General features: G+C 36.9%; 1 protein-coding gene across 3 annotated transcripts; it reads right to left on the bottom strand.

Annotated features, from left to right (window-relative positions):
- Positions 1 to 1,906: 1,906 nt before the first annotated feature.
- Positions 1,907 to 11,342, bottom strand: LOC144972979 (uncharacterized). 3 transcript variants are annotated; one of them, XM_078914876.1, is made up of 3 exons: positions 11,222 to 11,342; positions 8,702 to 8,794; positions 1,907 to 4,247 (listed from the first exon to the last, which is right to left on the bottom strand). In XM_078914876.1, the coding sequence occupies exons 2-3, from the start codon at positions 8,772 to 8,774 to the stop codon at positions 2,437 to 2,439; spliced, it is 1,884 nt and encodes a 627-aa protein (XP_078771002.1). In that variant the 5' UTR covers positions 8,775 to 8,794; positions 11,222 to 11,342; the 3' UTR covers positions 1,907 to 2,436. The 3 variants fall into 3 exon arrangements, with proteins under 3 accessions (XP_078771002.1, XP_078771000.1, XP_078771001.1); XM_078914874.1 differs by having other exon boundaries at positions 11,070 to 11,294; XM_078914875.1 differs by having other exon boundaries at positions 11,087 to 11,248.
- Positions 11,343 to 18,049: the final 6,707 nt, after the last annotated feature.

The following is an 18,049-nucleotide window of genomic DNA, read 5'->3' as shown; positions in this document are numbered from 1 at the left end:
CTTAGCTAGATAATCAGTTTTTCATATTTGAGTCTAGGGAAGTAAATGTATACATTGTTGTAATCAAAGAGAGAACGTCAGGGCCAGAATTTTATATTTTCATTATCACTTATTCGGTCGCTGACATCTCTCAGCACTTTTGATTTTGTTACAAGTCGAGTCACAGAACTGACGAATAGGTTAAGCTGTAACATTCATGAGGAGTCAACATTAGGGCGTTGGCAGGGTTTTGAACCAATTAAAACTGGGCGGAAGGGACACCTCAACTCATATAAGCCTGGATGATTTACACCGAGGGACCTTTAACACCACCAACAAAAGCTCGTGGTATTATATAAATAATGTAATGATATCCTTCAAATCACAAGGTAGGAATAAATAGACGAACAAATCCAGTGATATGACATGACAATGAACCGTATCTAAGTAACGTTAACGGGTTACCTTCATTGGGAACTCAATCATTTCATTGGTAGAGCGTCGGTCGAGCATGCGAACAACATGAAAATTAAAAGTTATTTCGATGTTTAGTTCTTTCGTGTTTCAGGGTTTTAAAGCGCTTGGAATGCTTTACGGTCATTTCAGCGCCAGTAAAAAATACCCAGCTTTTCTCATAGGTTTACTAGAATTCAATTCTCAGAATCTAAGTTAACATCAAATAGACAAAGATCTGAACACAAGTGTGTATGAAAGATGCCAAACACAGCAAGGAAAAAAAATGCAAGAAAAAAAATCCAAAAAAGCAGTCTTCCTCGAATTTTTTTTAATGTTTTTTTTTTTCTTATTTTTTCTTTCTTGTTTTGTTTTTCACCTTTCATACACTTATTCAGACCCTTGTCTTACACCGGTGCCTGCTCCCTAAATTCTCGTCAAATAAGCAGAAACGGAGGAGATTCCTCTGCACAAAAATCATGAAGGCCGCTGAGGCTGTAAAGTCGGTCGACTATGCCATAGAAATGCTTTAAGTCAGTAAGTCCAGTAACCTGACCCGATGGGTCACAAATATAATGAGCTGCGAAATCAAGTTACCGCATCAAAATCGCACAACAATCGGCAAGGAAAGATACGGCTCATTCAGTGAACAAAAGCTAGGCCCGGAAACCTGACAAGTCACAAACACCTGCCTCCGCAGCATTTTGAAAATCTGATGGCAATACTTACCACATTTCTAATACTTATAGAATTATGGAAACGGTCAAACCAAGAACCAATCAGCACCCAAACTCAAACTATGAAGCGGAAATGGAGGTTGGTTAGTCACACATTGAGAAGACCAAGGAGCAACGTGACCAGCCAGTCCCCTCGATTGGAACCCCCAAGGGACACGAAAGCTGGGACGTTCGAAACAGGCATGAAGGCGCTCACTGTCTGATAAACTAAAGATGGCAGACTTCACCCGGGAGGCTACCAAGAAGATGGCCATGGACAGAAACAGATGGCGGATGCTCGTCGAGGCCCTATGCTCCCCAATGAGCTAAGAGGATTAAGTAAGTGACGTCGGTCTCTCATCGGCACGGTGCTTGTAACAAAAACAAGCGATGTTGGCCGTGGTCAGTGATGAGATGGTTAATAAAAGTCTGATCCCGGCATGGTATTCCATTGTCAAGCACATACCACACATTCTCCCAACCCCACGAAGTGGAAAATGAATTCTAAACCATTGGCAGTAACTGTTAAAAAAGGACGTCAAAGAGCGACTTGCAATGTACAAAATGGGAAATTTGGTTAGACACGGCTCACTATGGATAATCGATAAAGCATTGTAAATCTGTGGGAATGCTCAATATAAAACTTTTCTTATTTAATCGTTAAGTGACCCAATAATCATGTTTTAATTGGGTCACACAATGTTAGGAAAAAATTATAACACTACAGAATCAAGTGTAAAGCCTCATAATTCATAGAATAAGGTAAGATGAGACGGGATGACTTTTATTGAAAACTTAAAGAAATTGCAATAATATTGTAATTATAAATACCTGGCATCTACTGCAAAGACATAATTTATCAAGAGATATAATGTTCATATAAAAAACATATTTGTATATTCACATTGTTCCTCTCATACACGTGCATCATTTGATATTTTAAGACACATGTAAAATATACCATCTGGTGCATAGTAGAACAAATAATGAATTTTAATGAATTTGAATCTTACAATCAGCAATCAGATCGTATTTTTTTTTTTCATCCTAGCGGAGACGTTTGGTTTATATGAAGAAATGTTATCTTCAGAAGAAAAAAAAATAATCAGCCATCTACTGTTTTTATCCATGGCTATCTTTTTCCGGCGTTTTAAACTTGCCACATTCAGCTTTAAAAGGTGACCAGAAACAGTGGACCGATGTTTCTGTATGTCTGAAGATGGTGTCTTTTATTAAAGTTACCGATTGTCCGCTCTCGTATTGATTAATAGATCATAATGTTTTAAGGTCATAACCGAATGGCACACCTATTTCTACCATCAGAAAGGGTCCCAACGTGATTGTCACAAATGGTCCCCACCTCGTGGTACAGAACGGGTGCCCCACTAGATCCAGGGCACGTAGCAATGTTGTGGGTCAAATAATATGTCCAGACGTTATCATCTTCCGTTTCCGGTAGAAGGAACAATTCGTTTCCGGCCTGAGACAGCATGGATCCTGAAGGAAAGAACACACTTCGATTGAATTCGTCTTTGAAATTGTGCATATAGACGCTTGCATTGTGTGTGACAGAAAACATGAACTGTAATTTTAGAGATGGTGGCGGTGATGGTGGTGGATGTTGTAAATTGTGTTGTTGTTGTTGTTGTTGTTGTTGTTGTTGTTGTTGTTGTTGTTGTTGTTGTTGTTGTTGTTGACTCTGATTATTCTTTCTGTCTTCGATGTCAAGGTTGTTGTCGGAAGTGTGTTTGTTTCCGGTGTGGTTGTTAGAAGGATTTTTAAATTTAGATTCATCATTATTTATGCTGTCTTCTTTATTGCTAGTCCATTTTATGTCTACGCTATATACACGATGTTGTGTTGGTAAAGATGGCAATTGTGATGATGACGACGACGATGTTGTTGTTGTTGTTGTTGTTGATGATGATGATGATGATGATGATGATGATGATGATGATGTTGATGATGATGTTGATGACGATGATGATGAATGAGATGACTGATTAGCAAGTGGAGACAAGACTGATGACGGTTGCTCAATAGATGACGACGACAACGATGGTGACTGCGGTGTGACTTGAGATGGCCAAGACGATCCAGGATGTCTTGGCGTAGAATGTGCAGTTGGCGACAGAACTGGAAATGATACCGAAGCAGAGGATTCTAATGTTGATGTTTCTGCTAAACATGATTTTCTATCTTTTCCTTCTTGTCTAGAGTTTTGATATTTTGATACCAACTCTTTGCCGTTAAATGGCAGCCCTGTGGGACATAGAGGAGGTATTGGAAAGTTCCTTTCAAGTACAGTCCCGATTGTGATGTGTTTACAGCGGCCATGGGGATGAGATATGATAACGCCCAATGATCCCATGGGAATTGGATTATGGAAGAAGGTTTTGAGAGTTTGTCTCATGCCAGCCAATATACCAAACAATTCAATATTGTGAGAGACGCACTCTATTTCAACACGGTCGCCATTACCACTTTTTAGTTGCTTCACGATCTCTGTGCCATTACCGTACGTCAATCGCACACCGTACAAATATGTTATTTGTCTTTTCACCTTGTTGTCCTTATTTCCTGTTTTTGCGTCAGGTTCTGATCCAGTTTCGGAGTCATAAAATAATTTAAAGTTTGATCGTTCTACCTCTGAATCGTCATAAACTACATGGGCCGCTGTAGCGACCTTCACTTTCAGGTAATTCATCATAACATTATCTCCTGATTTCGTCTTACATTCGGCACAAGGACACCGTTGGTCTTTTACTAGTTCCAGAGAATCTACCCAAATATAACCAGTGCCACATCTCACAACGTGCTTGTTTCCTCGGTATTTGATGTACGGGTAAGGTGCTTTGCTGTTTAGGAAAGTATCGGGTCGTTTAAAACTCGTGAAGCTAACCGACACTTTTACGGTAAGATCGCACCATAATTTGATTCTATTTAATATTTCTTGGTTCTGAAAGTCCGGGGGAAGATGACTTAAATCGAACTGGCCAACGGGGATAAATGCGTCATGATCTGGGTTTTTCTCACAATCGTCGAAAATCCCTTTAGGATCCGGTCCTTCTCCGAAGAAAAGCTGGCATTCCGGAATGTCTGGTGAAGTTAAAAATCAATCAAATCATTTCATAATGGAAAAATAAAAGACCTATATGTTAGAAGAGCAATTGCAACAGCGGAAAAAATATAGATTTAATTTGTTTAACGATTATTCACACACCCCCCCCCCCCCAAATTTCTGGAAATACACAACGATTCTTTAAACTATGGTACCTCTGAATTTAACGTGGTCTACATATTATGATGGGACAAGGCAAACGGGTGCAAAATGCTTCCCTAAAAGTATTTTGTCTTGTTGTCTATTGCTGGATTTGAATCTGAGGCATAACTCTTAAATAACTAGTTTATTGTGAGTCCAAAGTAGAAAAATATATTTGAAGAAATAAATAAGGAAATTCTGTCATTCATTATTTCTTAACTTTAAAAAAAATAAATAAATAAATAAACGAAAAAATAGTAAGAAAAAAAAAACAAGAAAAAAAAAACAGACAAAAATATAAACAAAAACACATTTTCTGCTTAAAAACAGACAAAAATATAAACAAAAACACATTTTCTGCTTGAATAGAGAGCTCATACAATCGCATTTATGATTCATCAGGTTCTTTAAACTATGATATGGTTGGGACAAACCTGAAGAAAAGTCGCTCTATAAACGTAAACATTTATTAATCTAGACCTATAACATTATGGTGAATCAATTTTAACAGCTGTTGGATGACAAAAAATAGCAAAAACAGACCCCTTTTTTATTTGGTGTAAGTCCACATGGAAAGGGGGAGAGGCGAGGAAGATATTCGAGAGGAAGGGGATTGCATTTTAATCTGTCCTTTGTTTATGACAATAATAATAATAATAATAATAATAATAATAATAATAATAATAATAATAATAATAATAATAATAATAATAATAATAATAATAATAATAATAATAATAATAATAATAATAATAATACTTTATTGCATCCCAAAAAGGAATTTTTTTATACAGACGTGTTATAATTTACACAATAAGATAAAAATACAATGGAAATAGGATGTATATATAAAAAAAGGAGCAGCTCCATAACCAGAGCTGCGCTTTATAATATGAATAATTTCAACACTGTAAAATAGTTAAAACTGTCACTATAAATTGAAAATTGAAAAGATTGCAAAACAAATAAATTAATAAATTAATATTTACATTTTTTAAAAAAGAAAAAATGCGAAATAATTATATAAAAAGATTATTTCTTGTTGTTATAAAGCCTAATACTGGACGGCAGAAAAGATTGTCGGTGTCTCTCTGTTTTCGTTGAAATAGAGAAAGGGCGACCACTTCTTTCTGACATAATGACTGGTGGTCTTAGGGGATGATACTGGTCATTTTAATTTTTTTAAATTTTATTTATACAAAATTTCCCGTATAAAAGATCTACATCGTCAACATCATTTATATAGCGTTTAATGCATTTTTTAATATTTGAATTTATTTTGCTCCTTTCCACTGCTAAGCAATTGCCTCCCCAAGCTGTTATACAAAATGACAAAACACTTTCGATTACTGCTCTATAAAATAATGTGCAGAGGGTTTTATCTATTCTAAACTGAGAGAGTTTTGATAAAAAATATGTACGTCTGCACATCTTATGCCTAGTTGACACTCGCCTTCGGATCAGAAGGTCCTGGGTTCGAGTCCCGCTCTGAGCGGCGCACGGTTAATTCTTTAAAAAAAGCTCTTTACTCACATTCTCTCACCTTACTCATGTATAAAATTCTGAGAATCTGGCTGTTAACAGCGTCGTCTCTGAAAAAGATGTAATATTACATGATGTCGATGTGTTGCTGTTGGCTATGGACCCCTTGTAAAGCGCTTTGAGAACGTTTTGTGGATATATAAATACTAAACATTTACGTCTGTTTCTACCTGTCAATCTATCTATCCATCTATCTATCAATCTATCTACCTATCTATATTTCTATCTATCTATCTATCTATCCATCTATCTGTCTACCTATTTTTCTATCTATCTATCTATCTATCCATCTATCTATCTATCTATCTATCTATCTATCTATCTATCTATCTATCTATCTATCTATCTATCTATCTATCTATCTATCCATCTATTTATCTATCCATCCATCTATCTATCAATCCATCTACCCATCTATTTTTCTATCTATCTATCTACATATCTCTCTATTTATCTATCTTTCTATATATCTATCAATCTACCTACCTATCTATTTCTCTATCTATCTATCTATCTATCTATCTATCTATCTATCTATCTATCTATCTATCTATCTATCTATCTATCTATCTATCAATCCATCTACCTATCTATTTTTCTATCTATCTATCTACCTATCTATCTATTTATCTATCTATCGACCTTTCCATTTCTCTATCTATCTATCGTTAAATGAGTCAGGATTCATGAGTAGCGGGTTCGAGTCCCGCTCAGTGCAGATTCATTTTTTTATTTTTTTTTTGGATTAGTTTTTGATCGTCCCCATCTTCTTACCCTTTCATGAGAAGGAGTTTATGTTTTTATTTAATCTAATTTGTTTATCCTATTTTATCTAGATTGTGTCATTGATAAAGTCGATTTGACATTTCAGCCTTCTTGTGTGAAATGGATGAGACGGCAAAGCCATCGATCATAATAGGAGTGGTTGTGACCCTCATTAAAAAGGAGAAAGTCAATTCAGGTACTATTGACAGCTGATTTATAAGTATGTGAAACTATGTGGTCTTGTGGTATGACACTCGCTTTCGGATCAGAAGGTCCTGATTTCGAGCTTCGCTCGGCGCATAGTTGCTCTTTACTCACATGATCTCACCGTACTCAGGTGTAAAATGAGTACCTAGCGGTTAACAGCGTTGTCTATGTCGGAAAAAAATTGTATTATCGCCTAACAGGCGTCATGTCTGGTTTTATATGTTATGTGTTGCTGTTGGTCAGGGACCCTTTGTAAAGCGCTTGAGCACGTTTAGTGGATATTGCGTTATATAAAAGCTGAAGTTGTTTTTAATGAATTAAAAGACCAAATGTAATTCTTGACCGTTCTAATTAAATCTGACCCGGTCATATAATAGAAGAGATTATTGACCACTTGTTCATAAGTAAAAAAATAAGAGAAAAAAATCCATTCTGTTAATATAATTTTTTATATTAGGCAAATGAATTCAGCAAAGCGGGTCGGGTGGTTTAGTCGCTATATAAATGCTCAAGTTTGTAGGGGGTTTTTTTTGTTTTGTTTTTTACGTAATTTATTAAAGGAGAAAAGAAGCAAAGAAGACTTATTCGATGGATTCTCTCTAAGAATGCCAGGATGATGAAATTATACGAAAGGCAGACCTGCCACTTCACGAAAAAGGAAATCAGTATGACATTGTAAAAAAATCAGTATCTGGGGGAAAAAATCAGTATGAGACGTAAAATTATCCAATTATCCCCCCCCCCCCCCCCCCCCCCTTATTTTTCCCCAACACCTAAAATGGCACGCACAACGCCAATCTGGCAATCAGACTACTATTTAAAGATGGTGGCACTTGGTAACGAGTCAGAAGCCAGGGACCGCGGTGGTTTACCAGTACAGCTCGCTGTCGCTTCACAAAGGAAATGAAAACTAAATAACGCGCCGTGTGTGTTTTCTATCTGTGTGAGGGCATCACAAAGAGGCTCGCTACGTCATGTGATCTATCGAGGTATCGCGGGACGGGTCAAAGTTCACGAGACTTGAAAATTTTAACGTGCAACGTAAAGCACAAAGTAAACGTAAAAGAGAGGGGTGGAGGGCTGCGGGCCCTTGGTCACTTGGTGAAATCGGTACGATCGGCATGCAGATCGGGAAATCGGTACGATCGGCAAGTAAATCGGGAAATCGGTAAATACGAAAAAAAGGTCTTGCAAATCGGTATGATACCGATTAATCGGTATGAACGGCAGGTCTCGAAAGGGTACGTTTGGTTTGGTTTTGTTTTTATTACAGTTTTCTTGACTTGAGCATTTATAAAGCGTTATATGCGTTGGCCGTGCTCAAAGTGCTATCTAGTGCTTTAAATCTTTGTTTAGTTTGTTTGGGGTTCTTTAATCTTCTAAAAATGAAAAAAAATGATTTTTTGTCAAAGTACGCAAAACAGAGGTTCCGCATGACACCAATCCGTCAAAAAGCACGTCAAACCAAAGAGAACAGCGATGAAGAGTTTTTGAATATGTATTTACAATGGAAGATTTCATTAATTAGCATGTGCTTATACTTGTATTATGTGCTCGCGCTTTTCACTTGTTCTTTCTTTTTTTTCTTTTTTTCATTCTTTGTTTTGTTTAAGTGTATTAAAGTGATATTCTACGTTTGATTGAACAAGAGGCATATTAGGCAAGAGAGAATCTATGTAAAAGCGCAAGAGCAGGTAACTTACAAGCACTTTTGCTTGTTAATAACATTATATGTATTGTGAATATCTATTTATTTTAAAATTAGTTTTAGACTTACACGGTACTTTATCTGCTGGAACAATAATTGAGTCGCTGGACGTTGATGAAGCTGCATCAGACTTTTGGTTCATTCTTTCTGTTGGTCTCTGGTCTGTAATACAAAATACATATCTTAAAACAAATATTAGTAAGACCTGTTTATTTTTCTCCCCTTTAACTCATTAACATATTCTTATTCGACCTTGTAAGGTAAACCATTTTAACACACACTTAAAAAGTTAAAGCCTTTATGACAAGTTGGAGGTCATCTTTATCAATTGATATATTGAAGTAAATATGTTCTGTCAAAAATGAGAAAATGACTTTTTGTCAAAGTACGGCAAAACAGATGACAACAATCCGTCAAAAAGCACGTCAAACCAAAGAGAACAGCGATGAAGAGTTTTTGAATATGTATTTACTAAAAACACTAACTTTTTTATGTAAAAACTATAGGCAAGAGCGTGCTTTATGAAAACTGTTTTAAGTATCATTAACTACTTTGTTGTGATCTTGATAATTTCGGCAAAAAATCTGGCGATTGGCATGATAACAAGCATTTAAGTGATGTCGACCGCATACCTTCTATAAAATGTATGAAATTGACATGATACTGCTCTTTGTGATTGTTTGTTTAGACCGCCAGTTCTCACTAAAGTCCCTCTGAGAGACATAACTCTTGATCTGCCGAGCCCTATGCCTCCTATCGAGTCGCCTGTGCCAAGCATTTTTGGGAAAATTTAAGGAAAATTGTGTTGCTTCAGTTTAAAAATAGGAAAGATAAAATAGTTTTTTAAAAAACAAAGCAGTTTTATATAGCGCATTATCTACTAAACGTATTCAACGCGCTTTACAAAGGGTCCCTATGCGAACAGCAATATTTTACATGTAGAGCGAGACATGAAGCCTATAAGGCGATATTACAATTTTATTAGGACAGAGACAACGCTGTTAACGACCAGTTACTTATTTCACACCTAAGTACGTTGAGAGAATGTGAGTAAAAAGTCTTTTTCAAGGACTCAACTATACGCCGCTCGGGATACGAACGCAGGACCTTACGATCCGAGGGCTAGTGTCATAGCACTAAATCACATAGCCGCACAGATAAATCAATGAAACTTTCAGGAGGGCGAGATGGATTGACAAGCTACATATTCAAATAATGTTTAGTTATGCAAATTAGATCACGTGACTATGGGGATCATCTTGGAAATCTCATTAATATGCATAATTTTAGTATTGCCTTATATTGAATGCTTTAAGAGGTTCTGACTATTTGCAGAAGTTTGCAGATAACATCTCCACCCCGAAACTACTAACAGTAGAACCACAGTAACACTGTGATGATGGGACCAGCCTAGAATCCCTGTTGTAACCGAGTCCTGTTAAAGTCGAATTTCAAGGGAAACAGCCAAAAATGGTCTAAATCACCATTTTTGATCATTTGTAGTGTTTCTCTCACGATTTCAAGCTAACAGGTGTGTATGTAATAAGACGCCATTTGTCGGATCCTTCATTGTAACCAAACAACGTTTTACCTTTCTGACGTATGTATCCATCGACAAGGAAAATCTATGAATTCATGTGGAATATGATTTCTTTGGAATACGATTTCTATTACTACTTTGTAAATAATGGAAGTGAACCCAGCGAAGCCGGTCGGGTGGTCTAGAAATATAATATTTTGAAGATACGAGCCATAGAAACACAGATTTGAATTTCCAAACTGATAATCCTGATGGTGATTCAAAATGTCGAGGCTTACCAATGCCGTTTCCACGAGAGAGAAAAGCAATACCTGTAAAATATTATCGACCTCAGTCCATAGTTCAAAATATAAAAGGACCATAATATACGCTTCACAAAATTTAAAGTCGATCCAACATGCATTAAAGTCTCTGGGTTTGACAGCTTTATTATTACAATATTATTATTATTATCATCATCATCATCATCATCATCATCATCATCATCATCATCATCATTATTATTATTATTATTATTATTATTATTATTATTATTATTATTATTATTATTATTATTATTATTATTATTAAATTAGATTCTTCACAAAGAAAGAAATTAAACGTTTTGCTCACTTCAAGGCTAATTATACTAAAATGGTAAACGAAATATTATACTCAAGAATGTCTAGCAAGATAACGATCTTAAAAATCGGGTATGAAAGAGTGCCAGACTAAGCAAGAGGGAAAAATACAAGAAAATATAACATCCTTGCTTTGTATGGCACTGTGTCATACACACATTTGGATATCTTTATCACTAATACATGCACCAATCGCTCTTTGTTCACAACATTATGGGCGCGCTGTTGTGTAACTGAAAGTGGATTATGCGAAGAAAATAATATAAGATCTACTGGCCTTAACGTTAGGTTTACTTGTACTCTATGTTGTATTGGTCGGTGTGATAATCGTTCACTTAATGGTCTAGAAGCAAACACACTTTGTTTATATTATAATGTATGGTCCACATTGAAGAGATAAGATTGAGACAGCAAAATGTTTTGCCTCACTTTTGTTGAGGCTCAATGATTGATCGTGTCGTTTTCTAACTCATAACGATTGTTTTCAGTATAGAGCTGGGCCTGGAATCGATCGATGTCTGATATTGATTTTTTTGTTCACGGCTAACACGATTTTATCGATCAGTTAAAGAGGCAGTTACACAGCTCTTCACTCAAGAAGATATAATACAAATACTTAATTGTGACCTTGTCGTGCAGTCCTCGGGGAAGTGATGCATATGAAGCATGTCGTACGGGGAATGTATGAAACTGCCTATTTCTTTTTACATGTTTACAGCGTTTGCGATATTTTTGGTGTTTGGGTTGTCGGATTATTTTATTAATGGCTTTGTAGTCCATCGTGGTGGTTGGTGAAGTTGTGAATTTCATGTCAGAATGTTGGTATGGTGATTTTATGAGTTTTTATGTGGAAGTCATGATAACACAAAGCGCATTGCTGCCTATATTTTGAAGGGTTAAAGACTTCAACTATTGTATGACGATGAAGATGAGGACACATATTTCTCAAGAGCGTGGAAAACCACATCTACCCCAGATCTTACGTTTGCCACAGATGATATAGCAAAGACTATAAATAGAACAGTACGGCCCAACTGGGTGGTAGTGACCATAGGCCAATCATCACAAACCTCTATCATCAAAATGAAAACAAAACACAAACCATCCCAAGATGGAACTACAAAAGAGCAAAATGGGAAAGCTTTGAACAACTTACAGACAGCCACTGCAAAAACATAAACTGTAAAACCAAGAATGTCAACAAAAGTGCAAAAGAACTGACAAAGGCCATCCTAAAAGCAGCAAAAGAAAGTATCCCAAGGGGAGCAAGAAAAAATTATATACCACTCTGGACAGACGATCTTAATCAGTTAAGTAATGAAGTATCGGAAACAAGAGAAAAGGCTGAAGCAGACCCCTGTGATGACAATATTGCAGCATATAAAGAGGCAGAAGCTACCTTTAAAAAAGAAATGGCAACGACATCCAAAATGGCATGGAAAGAAAAAACGCATAGCCTTAACTTCGAAAAAGATGAAAATAAATTTGGGAAACTAACAAAAGCCCTAAATAGAGAACCGAACCACTACGCCCCTCCCGCGTTGGAAAAAGAAGAACTTGTCAGTCCACAACAAGCTGCAGACCTATTCATGGAGCAGTTCAAAAAAATTAGTGACAACACAATAGAAAAAGAACTGAAGAAAAGGGTTAGAAAAGAATGCAGAAAACAAAAAAAGGAACTTAAGGAAGCCATAGATGAAGTAATGACAAAGAAGCTAACTTTGGAAGAACTAGAAAGCTCTCTCAAAGTGTTAAAAACAAAGAAATCGCCAGGCCCAGACGAAGTAACAAATGAGATGCTTATCCATCTTGGAAAGACAGCGAAAAAGAAGCTATTACAACTCTACAACAGCACTTGGAAAACTGGTAAAATACCAGATATATGGAAAAAGGCTTTTATTGTCCCAATTAAGAAAGAAGGAAAACAAGCAAATGAAGCCGCAAATTACCGACCTATAAGTCTTACAAGCTGCATGTGCAAGCTGATAGAAAGAATTATCAACTCCAGACTGATGTGGTATCTTGAAAACTATAATGTGCTTATAAATGAACAAGCTGGTTTCAGAAGATACAGGAGTACTGAAAATCAAGTAACCTACATATCCCAAGAAATAGAAGACTCGTTTCAGGATGGAAAGAAAAAAATTGTGGTATGGGTGGACTTTGAAAAAGCATTCGACAAAGTGTGGAAAAAAGGTCTGGTATATAAACTACAAAAATCAAAAGTATCCCATAACATGCTCAACTGGATAGAAAACTACCTAAAAACAAGAAAGGCAAGAGTAACAACACAAGGTCACAAAAGTAGAGAAGCAAAACTAAAACATGGAGTCCCACAAGGTGGAGTACTATCACCTACACTATTTCTTCTCTATGTAAATGATATAAGAGAAACACTATGTCGAGGAGTGAAAATGTCGATGTACGCAGATGACCTAGCTCTGATTAGCTCTGACCAAAACTTAATCAAGGCACAACACAGGATGCAAATCACACTGGATAATATCAAAGAATGGACTGACAACTGGGCGATGAAAATAAATGCAGTGAAGACAAAGTTCACAATATTTAGCCTCTCCCCAAAAGATGAAAAAGCAAAGCTACGTATTGAAGACCATGAATTGGAAAAAGACGACGCACCAAAATACCTAGGAGTCCATTTTGACCCAAGACTAACATGGAAAAATCAAATCAGCAACAGTCAGAAAGTTGGGGTAAAGCGAACACAACTCTTGAAAAAACTAGCTGGAACAACTTGGGGAGCTAGCTCCGATATACTGAAACAAACTTACACAGGATATGTGAGACCAGCGCTAGAATACGGGATATCTGCATGGGGAAACTGCTCCAAAACTCAAATGGAAAAACTGGACAAAGTGCAAAACAGCAACATGAGGATAATAAGTGGAGGAATGAAATCGACACCGATTCATGCAATGGAAACCATAACAGGACTTACATCTCTATCAGAAAGAAGGGAATCAAAAATTTTGAAACAATACACAGACGTGAAAACAATGACAGATCAGCCTCTTCACGCTAGAGCGCAACAAAAGAAAACTAGGCGGCTGAAAAGATCACACTTTATTGAAAGAGCCAAGCAAATTGAAAAAGATCACGAACTTGACGAAATAATGACCCAAAAACGCAAAGCAAATATCAGAGTACCAATTTGGAAACGGCAAAATCACTTGAAAATCAAGACTTCCGTTGGTGACATTTCAACAAAACAAAAACACGGCGAAGAAATCAAGAAGTCTGTACAGAAGTGCATAGATCAAAACTACCCTGAAAAAAATGGACAAGAATCTATACAGATGGTTCATGCAATAAAGAACACACGTGCGGGGGCCTGGGAGTGCACATCGAGTACACAAATGGTCAACAAAAGGAGATCAGCAAACCGACTGGTACTCGCACTTCAATCTACAAGTCAGAGGCAGATGCAATCCATGAAGCTGTTAAGCAATTCCTCTCAGAAAATGAAAAGCCAAGACACATAGTGATTTTAACAAATGCTAAGAAAATTCTGGAGGATATAATGATGTCCTTTGCGGATGATATAGACGCCTTGGTGGAAGACCTCATGAAGCTAAGCAAGTTTACCAACATTGTACTGCAGTGGATTCCAGGACACTGTGGGATACTTGGAAATCAGATCGCTGACCAACTGGCAAAGGCAGGCAGTCGCATGCAGCAACCCTCCCCAATGTACTCAACAGGAGAAATTAACAAAATGGCCAAATTTATCCAGTCTCAGAGATGGAGAGAGAAGCACCCAGAATACAACATGAATGACCCAATCAAGGTGCTCAACAGAAAGGAACAGGTCATCATCTTCAGACTGAGAACTGGACACAACCAGTTAAAGGAACATATGTGGAGGATGTCCAGAGCAGGTGCCTCTGGACAATGTGACTGCGGACTTGAAAATGAAAATGGACATCATGTCCTAATGGAATGTCCAAGGTACAACCAGTTGAGAAGGAACTTCTGGCCTGATCCAACCCCATACTCAAAGAAGCTGTACGGCAGTGAGGACGACCTCAGGACCACTGTGGGCTTCATTCACCAGACCGGATTGACCATGTGACGTGACGGGAACGAAGAAGAAGAAGAAGAAGGGTTAAAGAAGCCACTGTGGGTTCCATTCATTAGAAATACTTCAAAAACCCTGGCATATTTAAGTGACACATTTGCTCTTCCGTTATAATATGTATCCAACAATCCATAAATTCTTAATTCGTAAACAACAACGCAATTGGAGAAATAAAATAAAATATGGATTTAATTTAAATCCGAACTCGAGATCGAAACTACCTTCCTCCGTCCGACAACAATCTACACACTACACACGGACTAATTGGTCAATTAATGATATAACACGATTGGGTTTGGGGCAGGGGCAAGGAATATTCACTCTACACAATGTACTCCTGTCAAAAGAATGTACAGTGTCTTTACTGCTGATCATGAGAACGCAGTCCAAATTATGGGATACATCAGCCGGACGTGTCTTTTCTAATGTTTATGTGTCCTTTTCTCTCCTTTTAGTTAAACCCAAAAAAGTGATTTCATAAAATGTCGAAATGTGACCCACGCCTCAAGCGGTAATGTGTAAGAGCAAACTAGAGGTTGGAATTTGAAAACAGCGGGATCCTGATAAAGTCAACGACCAGAGAGATTGGTTGACTTTATCCGTTATCAAAGGAACACATTTTAAGAACAGGACATTGTACCAGTAAGAGGTGTTGACTTTATGCAAATTCCACTGTATTCAGTTCAAAATTACTGTACATCGGAATGAACTAAAAGGACAAAATTGAGCTTGAAGATTGTTTGTTTTTAATGTTATTAAGGGTTTTACGCCGCTTGCAACACATATAGGTCATATCAGCGCCAGTAAAAAGGGAGAATTTGGGATAGTAATAAGTTCTAGAATTACAATTAAAGCACAAAGAAAGAAAAAGAAAGACAAAGGGAAAGGGGGAATGGTACAAATAGGGAATTGGTGTAGATTCCAAGAGTTGTATGAGATGACCTAAAATTCTCATCCAGACACAGGCACAGATCCCTACTAAGAGGAAAACACTCAAATGCTTACACTATAAATTCAAAACAACAAATATAATAATACATAGCAGAGAGATGATTTACAAGGAAAGAAATATTATCTCCCAAAACAATAACTACATTTGATTGTTTCCCTCTCAGCCAGGGTATCCAGCCAGGGCCAGGACAAAATCAAGTAATCTCAATCCAAGACAAAGACAGAAAGCAAGTTGGAAAACAGATATTGGGGGATAGAAGACACTCCGCAAAGTCTCAGGTATGAAAGTGTTTGCCAAGATGAGACTCATTTAAATCGATCGTTATTTGAAGGACGAGTTTTCTGACCAAATTTTTAAATATGTGTTTTTCCAGAGTACGGCAGTTTGGAGGCCCTGATAAATAAATAAATAAATAATGAATTTATATAGCGCCGAAACATCCACGTTAATAGTGCCCTGCGGCGCTTTACATAATAAAAATGTTTTTAAAAAACAAAACAAAAAATTTAAAATCCAACACTACATAATAAGCATGACTACAGAAACAAAATCTATGCAACATCTACTTCATAAAAAAATAAGCCTTACGGAACAACTCAGTCTTCAGACATTTCCTGAAATATGATTAATTTTCACAGGACTTTATCCGAGGACTGAGTGCGGTCCATAGGCATAGAGCAATGGATGAAAAGGTTGTGTTTTTTTGTTTTTTGTTTTTTACCAAAAGTGGATTCTGAGGTGGTAACCTTTAGAAGTTGAGATCTTAAATTTTGAGTGGGGTCATAATTTTTGATCATTTCCTGCAAATATCTAGGTGCCAATCAATCCAGACATATGATAACATAACACAATATCTTAAATTCTATCCTAAACTTCACAGGAAACCAGTGCAATTCCTGGAGAACTGGTATTATATGATCTCTTTATTTTAGTTTTGCTAGTAATAAAAGAATTAACAAGCATCTTTGTTATATCCTCACCAATATAGTGTGATGGTTACAACATTGACATATTTTTTTTTAACATGATCTTCCATGGATAACCCTTGATCTAAATACACCCCAAGATTTCTCACACAAGAACTAGGTTTAAAAGTATTTTTTCACCCACTAGTATCTCATTTGTATATAGTTTTGAGAGTTGATACCTATTTCCAAAAATTATAATTTCTGACTTGTCATCATTAAATTTAATTTTGTTTAGTTTCATCCAATCCTTTATATTAGCAATACAATTTTCCATAACATATACTGATGACAGCTCTGAATCATTATTGAGTAATTCACTTGATAGAGCACTGGACTGACACACAAAAAGGAAAAAAGATCGATCCACGATTCAGTCAAGTTTTTTTTTTTTTTGGGGGGGGGGGGGGGGGTGGGGGGGGGGGGGGGGGAAGGGGGGGGTATTTCTCCGTGCACCCAGCAATGATTCGATAGCTCAGTTTGTTAGATTCTGACTGGAAGGAAGTTCTTTGCGTTAAATAAACATCTTACCCAAACGAGAGCAAGCAACTACATATAACATATATCTCCGTTCAACACTATAATAATAACCTTGATCATTTTGGCTCCATGGTCTTATGGTTTTTTGTTTTTTTTGTTTGCAACACATTTAGGTCATATCAGCGCCAGTAAAAAGGGAGAATATGGGATAGTAAAAAGTTCTAGAATCACAATTAAAGCACCCAAGAAAAGATAAGACAACGGTACAAATAAGGAATTGGTAGATTGTAGATTCCAAGAGCATACCATCAATGTACTTAGTTTGACCTAAAAGTCATATCCAGGGGGGGGGGGGGGGACAATAACTATACATTTGACTGTTTCCCTCTCAGCCAGGGTATCCGGCCAGGGCCAGGACAAAACCAAGTAATCTCATTCCAAGACAAAGACAGAAAGCGTTGAAAAACAGATATAGGAGGATATAAGACACAGTAAGCACCTCCCTGCCCACTATGGGAGCCATAGTCTTAGGGCGCTAGAAAGACAACTATATTGCTATTATTTTTAATACATTTCACTGATTCAAAACAAAATGTTGGTGACCCAAAATGTTCTGGAATCCAGACAAATTGTTGGGAATGGAAGTGCTCTGATTATTGAGACGCTACTGTACCAGCAGTGTGCATTGATCGATGAGCTGTGATTTTAAGGAAATTTACTACTACGTTTTAACTACAAAATACAAATCGGACATTCAGTTA

Source organism: Berghia stephanieae, chromosome 5 (genome assembly GCF_034508935.2).
Source record: "Berghia stephanieae isolate SIO BIC M18660-M18661 chromosome 5, UCSD_Bste_1.3, whole genome shotgun sequence".
Classification (NCBI taxonomy): domain Eukaryota; kingdom Metazoa; phylum Mollusca; class Gastropoda; order Nudibranchia; family Aeolidiidae; genus Berghia; species Berghia stephanieae.
Note: the sequence above shows the minus strand (reverse complement) of the source record. Positions and strands in the feature narration are given on the sequence as shown.